General features: G+C 40.7%; 2 protein-coding genes across 7 annotated transcripts in view; both read right to left on the bottom strand.

Annotated features, from left to right (window-relative positions):
* Positions 1-5,636: 5,636 nt before the first annotated feature.
* Positions 5,637-15,698, bottom strand: yy1b (YY1 transcription factor b). 2 transcript variants are annotated; one of them, XM_061929550.1, is made up of 5 exons: positions 14,965-15,698; positions 13,724-13,883; positions 13,594-13,654; positions 9,852-10,010; positions 5,637-6,416 (listed from the first exon to the last, which is right to left on the bottom strand). In XM_061929550.1, exons 1-5 carry the CDS (start codon positions 15,515-15,517, stop codon positions 6,234-6,236), a joined length of 1,116 nt encoding a protein of 371 aa, XP_061785534.1. In that variant the 5' UTR covers positions 15,518-15,698; the 3' UTR covers positions 5,637-6,233. The 2 variants fall into 2 exon arrangements, with proteins under 2 accessions (XP_061785534.1, XP_061785535.1); XM_061929551.1 differs by having other exon boundaries at positions 13,724-13,871; positions 14,965-15,697.
* A 679-nt stretch (positions 15,699-16,377) lies between these two features.
* evlb (Enah/Vasp-like b) overlaps positions 16,378-17,629 on the bottom strand; it is a 93,619-nt gene continuing 92,367 nt past the window's right edge. For all 5 annotated transcript variants that reach the window (XM_061929547.1, XM_061929546.2, XM_061929548.2 and 2 more), the window contains one exon: positions 16,378-17,261. In XM_061929547.1, the coding sequence (XP_061785531.1) occupies positions 17,224-17,261 (38 nt within the window). In that variant the 3' untranslated portion in view covers positions 16,378-17,223. The remainder of the gene's footprint in view (positions 17,262-17,629) is intronic.

Here is a 17,629-nt window from a genome sequence, read left to right on the forward strand (position 1 = left end):
GTTAAATATCTCGTCTTTGCAGTCTATTAAATTGAATATAGGTTGAAAAGGATTTGCAAATCATTGTATTCTGTTTTTATTTACGATTTACACAACGTGCCAACTTCACTGGTTTCGGATTTATAGATCCTCAGTCTGTGTGATTCCCAAACCTGACAGTTTGCAAATGAATTACTGAGATGTGCCTTTTTTTCCCACTGATCCCATCATTAATACTGAAATGCCTGCCTCTCAAGCCCCCCGACACTTCAGAAGTGCTGACCTAGCACATATTTGAACGGCCTTGGTGGAGATTTCATACCATCACTTCCATTTGCTTGTGCCACTTTGTGTTTACGCCCATGCCAAGGATTAATTCAGGTCTTCACAAGCAAAAGAAGAGGACGGGGAGGGTGAAAAAGAACCTTGTTATGAAGAAACGTAAAAGGAATAATAAACCGCAGAGGGCCGAGGGGCGGATGTCCTGATGGTGTCGGCGCGGAGATGAAAGGGGCTTAGCGCCGCATCTTTTCCCCCCGCCGTGACACAGCTTTGTTTCGCGGCTTGCCAACGCAGGCGGGAGACAGACTAATGAAAGGATAAATCCAGCCGCCGAGTAGCACCGAGGCTGCGATGGTTGCCTGCTGCAAATAAGTAAAACGGATGAGAATGGCATCCAGGTAAACACGGAGCACAGGATTAAAGAGAGAGAGGAACAGGAGTGAGTGCTTTGACTCCTGGGAGAGAGAAGCCATAATGAAATAAGCCTGTGAAAGAGAGCAGGTGTTGGAGCCTTGACAGACTTCAGCTGCATAACAAGTAGCGCATTTAGCCTCTCCTTGCTCTTGTCAGTCATACCAATCTGCTGCGTAAATAAGCTCTTATACTTGAAAACACAACAACAAACACTTTAGTACAGGTGTGCTGCAATGGAGGTTCTGAACATGCACTTACAAGCCAAAGAGCAATTCACCCCCCCAGAGGAAATCATGGAAAGATATGATCTGTTCCGAGGTCAAGCTGGGGCTATTTGAAATATAAATTAAGTGTACAGGTCATGTCTTATGCAGGAGTTTAATATTGTGTACTCGAACGCAAGCATAAAACTATGTTAAACCACAGTATTTACAACAGAAACAAACTTCTACTGTATAGGACACTTGCTGTAATTCTCAATTTTAACTGCAAAATTATTGTACTACATTGTCAGAATTTATTTTCTAATTAATTGTACTGTTTTATAATAATTATGTTGTTTTATAATAATCATGTTAAATGATAAAATGAGTTAAAATGTATTGTGTTCATTTATTTATAACAAAACAATATAAACATTTTCCATCAAGATAAATGGAAACAAACAAAAAAATGTAACTACTGATATAATAGTGTCTTCTAAAACATAAGTAAATTAAGAAAATAACACAGAATGTGTGCGAAAAGCAGCAGTAAGAAGCAAAAGCTTACAGTTCTCCATTACTCAGTTTACCATTTTCTTGATCCCACACATTTACCTTATTATACATGATACGCTTGCTTCATAATTTAACTACAAGATAGAGAGATAATCACCTGATGAATAAAAATTGCTGTATTCTAACACGTGACTTTTCGCGATTTGAAACATTTTTACAGCAGAAAACAACACAAGCATTGGGCATTTTTTATTCGAGAAAGACTAAATGGAGCATAGTACCCATTAAGAACAGAGCTAGCACATATTTGATGATTGGGACGTGAGCCGGACGTGACATCAGTAAAATCCAAGCAATATTCCATATATTGTTATACTCTCCCTGATATGCCTAACAAAAATATTATTTTTGTATTTTATAATTTCATCATCAGCGGCCAGGAGAGAGATGTTTGTTAAACCGTTCGTAATCGTATTTTTCCTCTCTCCCTTGGTAACATTCCGTGAGGTGTTTTTTTAATTGTGTATTCATTATTGTTTCATCAAGTCATTCTTTGTTTAGTTTATGGGTGTCTTCTGGTGTTTTTTTGGGTTCACTTCCTGTTTTGCACTCTTATTTTGGTTTCACTTCCTGTTTTGTGTGTACTCTGCTTTCAGTGGCTTTACTTTCTTTTTGAGCGTTTACCTCCTCACCTGCAGCTTGTTGGCATTTTTATCAGCATCAGTGTACGCGGCTTGGGCTATCACTCAGCGCAGCCTTGGCTCAAAACCATCTAATGACCATTGACATTAGACCCTCACGTGTCCGCAAGCGGCAGACACGTGAGGGGCTTGCCAACATGGTGCACTCAGTTAGGACAAATGTTCTTTGATTGGAACAGCCAGCAAACTACAGTTCACCTCACTCACTCCAGCAGCAGCTTTTACTCCTGCAAAGCTGCTTCTTCCTGCAGGGGCATCGTTAGCTCCACTTCCTGCTCTAGCGCCGCAATCTACCATTAAAGAAGCCAGTCAGCCTCAGCCTCCCAAGGCTCAAGCTCCACCTCCTATGGCACAGGCTAGGCCCCCAAAGACTCAAGCTCCAGAGAAGTACGGCACTGCATGGATGGACGTGTGGTACCAGAAGGTGCTGATGGAGGTGGAGATGGAGGAACTAACATGTCCGGTAGTGGATCAGCTGACGCCACCCTCCCCGCCAGCTCCAGCCAAGCCCACCCAAGCAGCGACGACAATAGTCAAGCTTGCCCCAGCTGCAAATCCCGCTCAAGTCAAGTTTGCTGTAGCTTCAGCACCCACTCTCGTCAAGCTCGCTCCAGCTGCTAAGCCTACCCAAGCCAAACTGTCACCTACTGCACGGCCTCCGCTGCCAGTCCTACATCCAGCTCAGCCGCCTGCTGCTCCCGCTCTGCAGACGCCAACACCCGCTACTCCAGTGGACCCGCTGACGCCACCACCCGCTACTCCAGTGGACCCGCTGACGCCACCACCCGCTACTCCAGTGGGCCTGACGACGCCACATCACTCGTCTCTAACGGCTCTTCCCATGACGCCACTACACTCGTCGGCCCATGTTAGGTGGACGTTCGTCTCGCGTGCTGCAGCGGCGTTCGACTTGCTGTCACCACCTGACCCAATCCCCGGTTGTTTTGGAGACACTTGGTCTGGCCCGCCGCCAACTCCTCTCTCCAGCCTCCCGGGATTTTGGACTCATTTTTTTCTGTCCCTTGGGTGGGGGGTGGGGGAGCGGGTACTGTAATGACCTGTTTCATCAGGTCATTCTTTGTTTGGTTAGGTCGTTCTTTATTGAGTTTATGGGTGCCTTCTGATGATTTTTTGGTTCCACTTCCTGTTTTGTTTGTATTCTGTTTTCAGTAGCATTACTCTCTTTCTGAGCGCTTCCCTCCTCACCTGCAGCTTGTTTGCATTTGATTGTGTCACCTGGTGTTAGAGGCCTTACCAGTCTCCCTTCTTTGTCGGTCATGGGATCATCGCAAAAGTTTGATGTCAGGAACTTTCACGGTTAGTAGTATTTTTTGGCTTCTCGTTTTTACATTTCTTTCTTGTTACCTATCCTTAGCTATTTTTTCATGCACAGTTTCCTGGTGCATGTTTTCTACATATCCCCGTTGCACTCTACCTTGTATTTTGTGTACATTAAACACTTTTTAACCTGCAAGCTGCGAGCGTTCTACTTTTTAGAGATCACAACCTCCAGTAAGGAGAGCATTCCTAAAAAATATTAAACTTCAGTATAAGTTACCAAAATTCTGCATTTTAATTCCATGTATTGTATTTGAATTGTAAAACAGTATTGCTCATTAAAATTAAGATACATTTAGATGGTGCTTGACCTGCCAACAGCACAATTTTAACATGTAGCACTGTCCTTCACACTCACTTTCTTCTTTCCCATGGTTGGAAAAACAAGGTTTTGTCCATCTTTAGCTATAAGCTAATGCTAGCGAGTAAGGCCAGGATGTTTTGGTCGGATATTATAGAGTTCACTATGACATTTGTTATGTGGTGGGGAGGCTCATAACCCCAATTTTTGCTTGCAATTCAAAGCATAACATAATGGCAAAATTAATATTTGAGTAATTTGTCTAAAAACACAATTTGAGTCTAAGAGTTTGTGCGCTGCTTCATCTTCATTGTATTGGTCTGTTGTTTGTCCTAAGATAAGATACTTTAATGACCCATTACGCATTTTTGTAATGGGTCTTCTCTGTGAATAGGACGAAGACTGCATGCTGTGATGTCGGCTTATCTTGTATTTGGATTTTGGTCAAAAGGTTACTCTGCAAATGGGGTTCTATTATGATTGACGATAACCAATTAACCAAAACATCCTTAGCCACAATCAGTTTGTATTTGCCCATCTTCTCTCGCCCTCTCCCAGGAGACAGGACATTTCACCCAAACCCCTCCCTCCAGGAACGCTCTCTCTTGCTTTCTTCTTTCTTTATGGAGCAGCTTAAAATGTTTTTATATAAACTGATTTTACTTGAGATGTCAAATAAATACTTAAAAAGATCTTAGTTTCCTCTGGTCATATAGGAAAAATCTCAAAACAATAACAATTAGCCAACTATCCCGAAAAAACTTGATGACGCTCTTATTCCGATGTAGCACTTTATTTACAATTTTCAGATATAATTATGTCATGTAATGGTATATATTAAATATTATTTTATTATATTTTAAAGATATCAGCTGTAGCAATTTTAAGCAGCCAGCATTCTCTGGTGTAGGGACTTCACAAAAAGGCAAAGGCAAAGCACATCACTATTGATATGCTCACCATATTTTTGAGTGCACAACGTCAGTTAAAACTATAAGTTTTATGGCCTAATTTATGGACCAATTTCAATTTACAGTTTTTGCTCCATTGACCACAATTTAATGCAGAGGCAAACTTGTGGGGAGGACATGCATCATCCATTTCATCACACGTGGAGAAAACGTGCATGTGGTGGGGAACTTCTCGAGAAAAGTGCTAGCAAGATTAGTTTGGACAACGGTTTCAAACTTTTTTCTTACCGCGAATGGAGATCAGCACCACGGAAAGCTCTTTGGTGTAGTTACGGCTTAACGCCACAAGGAGGCGGTGGCAGGAGAAGCAGTATGAAGAAACAAGGTGCACCTCTGCAGGACGCTGCTGACGTCGGCAGTTAAACGAATCCTGCTGAGTGAGCACAAAAAGAACATTCTAGTTAACTTGAACATGCAAGTGGAAGGGAAATAAGGAATAACATCCCAGCGTATATAGAATACTTATAATAAAAATCTACTGATCATTTAAAAATAAAAAATCATGGAAATAGAATCAAATGGTGAAAATGAAACTCATGCAATAAAAAAAAAAAAGTCACACCACTGCAATTAGTCACATTGTCAGAGAAGTATAAATGTCTATTATTGCAGTGAGAGCTAGTACTTTGACCCATGCAGCCAAGCCAGATAGCAACATTTTTTATTTTCATATACTAATGCCCCAAAGTGCCAATATTTATAAAAAGCAGTGATTTTTTTCAATGTAACAGCACAGCAGCTTTAACATGTTTTTAGGGTGACGAAACTTCAAGAGCAAAAATGTGTCAAACTTAAACTTAAAAAACACACACAAAAAAAACTCACTTCCTATGATCTACTTTGCTGTCAGATGTTTCACAAGATGAAATATGAAGAAAATGAAAACACAAGCTGAAAATGTAGCAATTAGGAGAGACAGCCTTTGCAACAATTGTCATAATTCAACAGCGCTGACGTGTTTATTGTGGCCAGGTGATACACACGGCAGAGATTATTGATTTATTGTTTGTACATGACATTTTAACAAAAAAGGAAGTGATGCTTACCTCGCTGCGACTAAAAGATTAACTGGTTAACATTTACAAAATCAAAATCCCACCGCTCTAACGGTCTACTAAGTCCAACACAGCCATATTACAAGTACAGGAGGTTATTGTGTGGTTAGCATGGATTAGAGTGCGGATGCAAACATTACAGTTGGGGGTGAAGGGAAGGCGTACAATATGCACACCTGAAAGGCAAAGAAAAGCCGTGTGACTAAATGAAAACATCAAACAGGATATACGCGCCTCGCTCTGGTAAAAATAAGTCTCTGATGTTTTTGTCTCTAGGCTCCATCTTGAGCAATCTGGGGGGCCCGGAGGGACAGCGTCAAGCCCTTTGTGGGAGGGGTTGTAATCATCCCTGTGTTCCTGATTCCAAATGACAGCCAAAGCGACAGGATGCAGGAGAACGAGCTCCGTGTCTTTTCTTTCTCTAAAAAGTATTTCCGTGAGGACACGTCCCTGTGGGCGGACCCCCCCGCCCCTCATTGGTTATTCTTGGCTTTGGCGTGTGTGAGGATGTGAGACTTGAGGTTGGTTGACTGGGCAAATTTTTTATTGCAGCCGTCGAATGGGCACACGTACGGTCGGTCGCCCGTGTGGATCCGGACGTGCGTGCGCAGGTTGAAGTCCAGGGAGAAGCGCTTGCCGCAGCCTTCAAAGGTGCACTGCAGAGGGGAAATGGGAAGTCAAAGGTTACCTATAGATCATCTGGCAGAAGGAGAAGCCCCTCCCCCAAAAGAAACGCTGTTTGAATGGTGCATTCCAGAAAACTGGAAGCTCAACAAAAAACACAGCGGAAAACCGGGATAAACTATTAGGGCCACAAACTGAAACAACAAAGAATTTGGGGGCCAAAAGTTGATATTTTTATTTTGTAAAAGGCGCAAACCAACCAAAGCAAAGAAAGTAATTATGCGGAGTAGCTGCATTTTGGACACTTGTGAACTTTTGTCTTGTTTATAAAGATGTGCAAACCCTACACAACTTTTTCACAGCCTCTAACGTTTACAACGACAAAACCCACACAATAACACTGTGCTCCAAATACTTTTTATCCACGACATCCATTTGAAAGCATCTCAAACAGATGCCTCCTTGGTGGCTGTGATATTGATGAGTCAAACGATACTGAAGGGCTAATGTGCCGATCAATGTGTGTCACATTAAGAAAAAAAACATGTGGCTGATACAGCTGCTGTGTCGTTTGACTGAGAAGCGCCAAACTTTTTATAGGAAGTGCTTCTTTCGACTCACAAGAGACAGCTCGTACTAAAAAAAGTTGTTATAGCGCGCTATTCATTCATCCATCCATTTTCTACCACTTGTCCCTCTCGGGGTCGCAGGGGTGCTGGAGCCTATCCCAGCTACACTCGGGCGGAAGGTGGGGTACACCCTGGACAAGTCGCCACCTCATCGCAGGGCTTTTCCAGTTTATTATTTGGCTCAGCCCAGCAACTCATACAAAAAGGGGGGGAAAAAAACGACATTTGCTGACCATTCATTTATTTTCAGGTTAAATTTAAATTTTTAATCCATTAGATGGCTGGATTAAAATGGATGGCTGGCTCATTAGAAGCATTTAAATCCCATTTTAAAACTTATTTGTATACTCTAGCCTTTAAATAGACCCCTTTTTAGACCAGTTGCTCTGCCGTTTCTTTTCTTTTCTCCTCTGCCCCCCTCTCCCTTGTGGAGGGGGAGTTACACAGGTCTGGTGGCCATGGATGAAGTGCTGGCTGTCCAGAGTCGGGACCCGGGGTGGACCGCTAGCCTGTGCATCGGTTGGGGACATCTCTGCGCTGCTGACTCGGGATAGTTTCCTGCTGGCCCCACTATGGACTGGACTCTCACTATTATGTTGGATCCACTATGGGCTGGACTTTCACTGATATGTTAGATCCACTATGGACTGGACTTTCACAATATTATGTCAGACCCACTCGACATCCATTGCTTTCTGTCTCCCTTAGAGGGGGGGGGGGGGGGGTGTTACCCACATATGCGGTCCTCTCCAAGGTTTCTCATAGTCATTCACATCGACGTCCCACTGGGGTGAGTTTTTCCTTGCCCTTATGTGGGCTCTGTACCGAGGATGTCGTTGTGGCTTGTGCAGCCCTTTGAGACACTTGTGATTTAGGGCTATATAAATAAACATTGATTGATTGATTGATGGCACCATTATGAAACACTAACACACTATGGGTGCACTGTCAATACAACCAGTGAGTGTGCCACAGTTACATGTGCCTCATTTATCCATCACTAGCTGTTATTACGTTTACTCTGACTGATACAGTCTTGGTTGCAGTAGACGTTTTTACTTCAACAAACTTGCCTGCAGAGCTGACGCCCAGAGTACAGTTTGAGGAGAGAAGTGTTACGGGGCGCAGTTCTGTCCGAAAAAAAAATCAGCAACAATTGTATGTATATTGTTTGAATTACAGGTCTCCAAATTATTTATTTTAAGATGTATAGAAAAGCCTTACATTTATTTTCAAGTTGTCCTTCCTTTTTTGGGGGGAATTTTGTCTATCGTTCACAATCATTATAAAAGACATGACGGATGGATTTTTAAAATTACATTCTAAATATTAAATAAACGTAAATAAAAGTCTGCTTGCAGCGGAGCCAATGGGAGCTCCATTATTCCGCCCATAAAATCTGATAAATAACCATTCAAAAAGCGCCAACAATACTCAATTTATATTTCGTGACTTGAATATTAAAGTATTGGTGATATTGTTATTATAAACACTAACGCAGACAAACTATGTAGAGCGGCGCCGTGATCACTTCTGGTTGTGCCTATGTTTACATTATCGACTGGTCTGCTGTTTCCTCGCTTCCCTGCTCCCTGTAAATTTATTATAGATCATAAATCATGCCTCTCACCTTAAAAGAGATGGCTGAGAATATAATCCGACAGTCATTAGACACTTAGACAGCCATTTAGGACCTGGAACTGGCGAGAACGACACAAAAAGCGCTTGTTCCCCCTTAATGGAGGTGTTTGGATGTTTTTAGGGGCTCTATAGGCAGAATTTAATGGCTCCCATAGTGTCCATTGTAAGCGGACTTCAGATCAAATGTATTTAATATTTAGAATTCATAAAAGAAAAATCCATCCGTCGTCATGTATTTTATAATGATTATGAACGATGGACAAAATTCCCCTAAAAAAGTGCAGTACACAAAGTCGGGTTGAGGAAGGAATTTTTTCCCTTCATGACGTTACCAACGCTGTTATTTTTACAAGTAAGTAATTATTTTTATGTCCTTACCGTTACGTTTCATATACAGTAACATGGCATGCTACTTTTGATGTGTTTTTTTTCAACGTGACAGCGTCAGAAGCAGAGGGTTTATCACCAATTACGTGCAAGACTTGAGATAATCAAAGTGACGTCAAAAGGTAAACGCCCCGCTTTTCAAGCCAAAGCACAGCTTGATAGTTTATGTTGATAAAACTTTTTTTAAATAAATGGCGAAAAGAAAAACAGATGACGAGTGCCATACATTTTAGGATGAATGTACAGAGGAATTTGCCTTTGCGGAGAGCAGGTGTCCGATGTCTAACATACAATGTTAACATTTCTTTTGGTCAAATGTGCTCTTTAAATTCAATTTGAGGATACTCTATCCATCTCTGATTATTTGTTGGATTTATATATACACACACACAAACACATACATAAACAGGAATGTTTTATGAACATTTGTGCATTTCTTTGTCATTAAAATTATTTTAGAAAACTCTTACATGATCAAACATTTTTCTTGGCTTACCAGTGTGTTCAAAGTTTTTAAAAACAAAACCTTAATTAAATTTGGTTAGATTTGCCAATCTGAACCTTGGTCAGCAGCATCTCATCCATACAAAGAAGCTTTTATCGTCCACTTTGTGACTCATAAACCTTTCATCCATTTAACAGCCCATTTACCCTGCAACCTCCAGCTAATTGCTATATTAAATCTCCTTCATGTTGCATGTTACTTCAATGAGTTGTTTAGGACCAGTGGAGATGACAGACTTAGATGACACGCCGATAAAAGCACTACAGCAATGAATGTTAATGTGAATGTAGCCTTATCAATCCAACCTGGAAGGGTTTCTCCCCCGTGTGGACAAGCTGGTGGCGTTTGAGCTTGGAGCTCTCCACGAAGGCTTTTCCACACTCAGCACAGACGTGCACGCGGGGCCCATGGGTGTGGAGATGCTTCCTCATGGCCGAGTTGTCCCTGAACATCTTTGTGCAGCCCTGAAGAGAATACACAACTGCCGTCACTTGCACAAAAAAAAGACTGCAAAGATGATATGGTAAAAAAAGAAAGTGTTGCGGTATTCAGAGTTTAACAGTTTCAGGTATATTTCCTTCGGTGTACCTCCTCATTTTTTGAATTAATGACAGAAAAAAAATCTGACTTTACAAAGATAATGACTTTTTATTGATTATTTGTAATTGTAGGGCAAATAACATTCTCAGATGACCAAAAATACTGTGCATCCTTTTGAAGTGCTAACTTTAATCTCCAATATCCCCAGGTGAGATGGTATTTAATTAAACGATAGAGAAAAGGTTAATAAAATATTTAAAATTATTATTATTCAGTCCATCTTTGGAGTTCTGTGTAAAATAATATAAGATTATGCCTTTTTTTTGGTGTTGTTCCAATGCAAACATAAGAAATACACATGAGAATAACAAAGCATTTGTAATTTAAACAATTATCTGGGAGAAGTGGTGCGATATCTGACAGAAATGCAGGGGTGCCAATATTTTTGGCCATGACTGCGCATGAGACACACACACACACACACACTTGTATAAATATACAGGTTTTCCCCTTAAAGTATTTGATTGTGGCTGTGCACCACGGCTACATATTTGCAGCGACACCTAACATAATAAAGTAATATAATGCATTGTAGCGTCCAGACGAAAACAAAGAAAGTCTGACACTCGTTTGAGCTTTTATTGCCAATTTTATGCTAACAACGGGCCCAATTCCAACAAGTATTTCCTCTGTGCAAACACATCTGCCTCCGTGCTTCACTCCTAGACACACAACACTTTTTCATTCCCTGCTGACACAGTGTGTTCACAGACCATGGGAAAAAATACCATCATAACACACTAACACCAGCAGGTAGTTACAGTATACATGGCTAAATACAGTTTATTATTTGCACACTTTTGACTAATGATGCAACGAAAATTTGGTCGGAAAAGATGTAATTTGATTTCCGGTGCAACGAGTCACTTTTCGTCGCGGACAGTGAGCGACAGAAGTAAAAGGGTCTTTAAACACGGGTACAGTCTCCGATAACACCAGAAATAAATGCTAGATTTGTTGCCAATCAATGTTATTAAAGAAAGAGTGACTAAAAGGATTGGAGAAATCTCTAAAAAAATGATTGTCAAAGTACATTGTACAGTAAGTATCAGCAATTTAAAAATGGAAAAAACAATATTATGTCACAAAAATATGTATGTTCATACTATACTAAATAACAGATTTGTTTTTTTGTTTGATAACATGTTTTGCCTTTTAAAGAATATATGCATATGCATCACAGCGAACCATGTGATGATGTCATAATGACCACACAGTTTTTTTTTGGCAATTTAGGGGAAACCCTGATTATACATATACATATATATATATATATATACATACGCGCATATATAATACATACTGTATAATATAATGTAGGTCAATAGTGCAGTATATGTATACTAGGGGTGTAACGGTACGTGTATTTGTATTGAACCGTTTCGCAACAGGGGTTTCGGTTCAGTTCGGAGGTGTACCGAACGAGTTTCTACATGGACATATTAAGTAGCACATTATGTAAACTATGCACACCGAGGCACAACACATGGCATGCTAGCAGCGGCCGGGCTACGATAGACTGACCATACGTCCTCTTTTCACCGGACATGTCCTCTTTTGCGGGGCTGTCCGGGCTGAGTTTCTTAAATGCCTCAAATGTCCGGCATTTTGAGTTAGGGTTGCGTGTATTTTCAATGTACGTTCAGGGTTAAGAAGGGGTTAAAAACAAAACAAATTGTGCGCGCAACAGCATTCGTGAGGGACAGAGAGAGTGAGAGAGTTATGATAAAAGCGCATGTGGCGCCAGGCTCTGCTTTTTATCGATAGATTTATCACATTTAATTTTTTATTATCTATAGCAGGGGTGTCAAAAGTGTGCCCCGGAGGCCATTTGCGGCCCACAGCTAATGATTTAAAGGCCCACGGCACATTCTAAAAATACTATTAAAATAAACAAAAACATAACAAAAGTGAAATAAAAAAAGCTTAAAGGTTACCGGTAAATGTAATTTAGAAAAAGTTGCAATGTTGACTAATAAAACAAAGCTGTTTTTTTTCTTTCAAACTGTTATTGCTCAAAACATAATGAATCAAAATCAATGTTATTATGAACTATTGACCTATCCAAGGTTCCGATTACTTCACATCAAATATTTCACTAAGAAAAATATTTTTGGTGAAAGATTTAGAAAATTTGGTAAATAAATAACCAAAAAATGTATATTTTGTTGTTTTCTTACTGTACCGAAAATGAACCGAACCGTGACTTCTTAATCGAGGTACGTACCGAACCGAAATTTTTGCGTACCGTTACACCTCTAATGTATACTGTATAATAAGTATAGGTAAACTTGCTACTCCTACTAAAATCATGAAATAATGAGGATGATATGTTGTACAATCAGTATAGTTTCCTGTACTATACATTTGTATCAATGGGAGATTTTTTTCGTTTAGTAGTTTTCCCATAATTGGTTTCTGTTTATTTTATTAATATGCGACATTCAGTGTAGTTATTGTTTTTGTTTGCTTTGAAATTAAAAAAGAGGCAAGCTGTAAGACAAGACATTCAATTTTGTGAAACAGTTGCAATGAAGTAATAGGCCTGGGCGATATGACCTAGAAATAAAATATCACATTTTTTTCACAAAACAAAAAAATAATTCCTTTTTTTTCCCTCTTTCTCTTTAAATAAACCAATGAATACAAATAACAGAGATAATTCAAAACCAGTTTTTGCTTTTATTTGATCAAAACTGGTTGTTTGAAACGTCACTGCCTACACTGCATCTTACTCTTTGAAGAATTCTAATTTGTATAATGTTATTTTTAGACGAGATATACATTTGACTTTTTATGCACTCATTTTCAAAGAACTACTCTATCTAGAAGGCAACACTTCTGTTTTTAATAAAATACTTTGTTAAACAAAAATGTAGCATTGTACATTGCATGCAAATAAATAATCTCCACCATTGAGATTAATGAAGTGGAAACTTAAAACTTCTGTCTTAAATAAAATACTTTGGTAAACATGTTGCCTTTTTTAAACACACCTTGCAGCTTGCAGTCATTTGTACCACGCCTGTTGCCGCACATCTAAAGCACTGACAACATTTGTATTTTCTTTGGAACAAACGTCGCATTAACATTAGGCATGTTTTGCTAGGCTTGAGGATCGCTGCTGAGGAAGTAAGGGGGCGGGCGAGGGCTATTGAAGCTAATGGGGGCAATAAGTATGCCGAGCAAGAGGAGAAAAAACATCGATTTTTTATGTTTTGAATCGTCTGTAACAAAAACCCAGAATTTATTGATAAAATAAATATATTGCCCAGGCCAATTAATAAAACATTTGTAGTTGGTGTTTGCAATGCATCACACAGACAACTGATTTGACGGCATCTTGCAAAAGAAGGCAACCAGAATATTGGAAACATCTCAGTATTATATGCATGGTATGATCTAATGCACATATTGTCCAGTAAAGTACTGTGCCATCAAGCTTACTTTGTGAGGACAAGCTATTGTTCGTGGAGCATCGTCTTCTTTGACTTTCCTGGGTTTCATTCTGTTAAAGCACATAAATTGATCATTTTAGCATGAACACCACCGTCTACCAAGTTCAATACACGCTCACCTGGCAAACTCGGCCAGTTGCTTGGGATCAGAGAGGTCGATGCCTGGGATGCCGCCGGGTGGCAGCTTTTTCCCTGTCATGTACTCGGAGTAATCCGGGGGCGAGTTCTCGACAATTTGCTCTTCCACCACTGACTCGTGGTCGATGTCTTTATTTTCATCTAAAAATACATTACAGAGACTGAACGGAAAACACAATGGCTATTCCCTGAGGGCACACAGGTGAGAAGCTACTGCAGCAGCAAAAGTGAATGGGATAATGACACTACTTGTGTATTATCATTTAAGAGGCAATGTGGAATACAAATGAAAGGGGGTATATGAACTATGGGACCGCGTTAGTAGTTTGTCATCAAATTGTGTGTACTGAATATGTTAGGAGTATAAAGCAAAACCTGGAAGAAACAATATTTATTTTTGATAGCACCACAAGAGTCTGTAGATGTTAGTCGGATTTGCACAGTGGCCGATATGGCAGAAGCTCGTTTTCCCCAGTCGGCCACCGTATGTTTGAAATGCATGAATGCTTCCTCTCCACTTTTTGCAGCGTGCTCTAAAAATAGCACCGCCGTTGAAAACAGATACATATTTTAAAACGTACATGCCAACTTAGTAGTTTTCCATGACACCAGTTAAGACAAACAGTGCAAGAGAATCACAACTTGTGCGACTGACTTCATTTGTTAACGTTGCTAGATTGATTGACAGCTCGTCAAGGCTAAACAAGGCCCTGTATTAGCTGAGAGGTTAGCTGCTAACGGCTAACAAGCAGCTAACTGAAATAACAATTGACAAATTAGCTTAAAAGTTAACATATATTCGACAGAATGTTACGGGGAAGTGTAAGTGCCACAACAGCGGTGTGTTTCGGTCTGTGATTAACACAAATGTGGCAGTATTTGCCTCTCGTGACTCCAAAAGCACAGCTGCCGCCATGACTGCATAACCGTAACCATCGCCATTTTTCGGGGCCGCCGCCATATTTCTCGGACTCGGGGAATATGGCGGCGCCCTGTAACACCTAAAACATGGCTTCCCGTCAAAACATAAACACATTTCCGCGCACCGAATTGAGCTTTCTCGTCGAAAACAAAACGAAACCCCACTCGACTCGTCGCTTTTCACGGTGGTTTGCAACCGGAGCATTCCAGGAACTAGTCGGGTGCAGCAAGGACAACGCCCTGGCAATGAGGCCTCGTGTAGCCGACATTTGACAGCCGCCGCTGGGCTAACGTTACTCACCCGACGCCCACATCGTCACCGAGAATTCCCCCTCCAGTGTCTTTATCTGCACCTGCTTCTGTTCCCATTTTCTCGCTCCGGTGTCCGAGCCGCTCAAATAGCTCTTTTTGCCTGCTTTCTTCCCGCCGCCTCCTCGTTTCACCCGACCCACGGAGCTCTTTCCAGCTACAGCCACCAAAGTCTGCTCGATGTACTCATCCTCCACTCCCGGGGCCGGCACCGGAATTAGGATCTGGTCCTCGAATCGCCCATCATCTGTGTGCAGGTCGCAGTCATCCCCGCCGACCACCTCCTCCCGGGTCTGCACCAGGATCACCTCCGGATGGTGGTGGTGATGATGGTGGTGGTGGTGGATAGAGCTGTGGTCGTCCAGCGGCTGGAGAGCGATCATGGGCTGCTCATCGTCGTCGTCCTCATCATCGTCGCCGCCGACTACTGTGGTTTCGATGGTCTCCACCGGTATGGTCTCCACCTCTATCTCGTGAAGCTCCACGATCTCGGTCGGCATCTCCGAGCCGTCTGTCGCGATGTACAGCGTATCGCCGGATGCCATGTTGAAGTCCGCCAGCTTGCCTCTATCATTCACGCCGTGTTTATGCTACTGTTTTGGTGGGTTTATCCACCACGCTCGCTCTTACACGCCCCCCAACTCAGCTCTTGCCACTTCCCGCATTCGCTGCCTCTTCCTCCGCACCAACTCTCACCACTCTGCCGTCTCGCTCCAGATCTCGTTGCCACTTATTTCCCTAGTTGGGAAACCTCGCGAGACTTTGGGTGAGACGCTAACCCCAAGGCAGAAATTTCGTCTTAAACGTTTGCTTTTTTCATGTACACATTTTAATCAATTACGTTTTAGTTATTATAAATTATTGAAACAATTTAGAAATTAGGATTGTTTTACTAAATACCCCCCCCCCCCGCACACACACAGTGTTAAAATATTATCGGTTTGATTGATTGAAACTTTTACTAGTAGATTGCACAGTAATATTCCGTGCAATTGACCACTATAAATGGTAACACCCGAATACGTTTTTCAACTTGTCTGTCCACTTAAATTGATGGTATTATTTTACCACGAATTGATTACTTGGAGCCCGACTTAAACAAGTCGAAAAACTTATTCGGGTACCATTTAGTGGTCAATTGTACGGAATATGTACTGAACTGTGCAATCTACTAATAAAAGTATCAATCAATCAATCAATCAAAACAAAGGCTGAATTTAAAAGTTTCTATCCGATATATGTCAGCCATATCAAAAACAAAATTAATTGAAAATTATATTTTTAAATATATATTAATACAATAAACGTTGTCCCACAATTTCGTTTTTTCTTAATGTACAATGACAATAAAAAACTATTCTATTCTAAAAAAAAAAAATACAATAAAAACACACATTAAGTGAAACAGTAAGGCTTATTTATCCAAGACATTGTTCACAGTTTTATTTGATTAATTTCAAACTCAGTGCATTTTATTTTCCCTCTTCACTTGTCCAACAAGGAAGCACTTTGTCATAGAGATAATAAAATGAACAATACTGGCAGCTAATAAACATTTTTTTAAACTATTATTAACAAAATGATCACAAATACTCTGGTGTGTTAATTATTATTATTTTGTTCAAAAGTTCACCCACTGTCTGTTGTTGGTCAAAGCTGCACTACTGTGTTGGCCATAAAGAATAAACACACATTTAAAATTAACAAATAATGAGAAGCATTTGGTAGTACAGTTCATAAGTGAATAATATAAAACAGAATTATTTCAAAATATGTGCAACAGTTTTACATTTACTATCATATTCTCAATATTATCGGCTATGATTCCTTTTAAGAATACTTCAATAATGAGAAATGATAGTAAGGGTCATAAAAATGAGAGTGAACATACCAAAAATAAAAATAAACTCTTGAAAACTTTAAAATAGTTCAAATATATTGAATTGTCTAGTGTTCTTCAGACCAAACAGAGACAGAAAGGAACAGTGGACAACAAAGAGAAATGTAAAGAATTGTAGAGTCCCCTCACACGCACACAGATACACACGCGCACACACACATGCGCGCACACACACACACACACGGCTCCCTTTGCGAAGCACAAACTCAATGTTACACACACTTGTCACGCAAGTGTCACAGCAACATGGCGGCGGCGCCTCAACACCACAGTGAACGTAACAGTTTCAGCTTGACTTCTTCTTTTGTCGTCGTCCTCCTGCTGTTGAAATTGGCGCGTGGTTCTGGAAGATTATGTTGTGCTAACTCGACTGAGTTCATGTCTAATAGCTGCGAAGGAGGGAAAGAAAACGCAGCATAGTCAAATCCTTGTAATGACACAATTGCATGACTTTACACCATTAGTCTCAAACTCACGGCCTGCGGGCTAATTATGGCTTGCAAGACAACATTTTATGGCCCTCACATTAATATTAAAGTTTAATGTTAGCGCGGCCTGTGAGTTTTATATATATGGCATTTTACAGTGTTGTGTACAAACCTACCAATCACTTTGAGGTATATGGCTCTCTTTTTGGGAACACTTATTTCACCACCTTGAACTTCAATAAATCCAAGTACAGGTCCAGACTTACTGATGATCATACTTGCCAACCTTGAGACCTCCGAATTCGGGAAATTGGGGGGTGGGCGGGGGC

Source organism: Nerophis lumbriciformis, linkage group LG34, assembly GCF_033978685.3.
Source record: "Nerophis lumbriciformis linkage group LG34, RoL_Nlum_v2.1, whole genome shotgun sequence".
Classification (NCBI taxonomy): Eukaryota; Metazoa; Chordata; class Actinopteri; order Syngnathiformes; family Syngnathidae; genus Nerophis; species Nerophis lumbriciformis.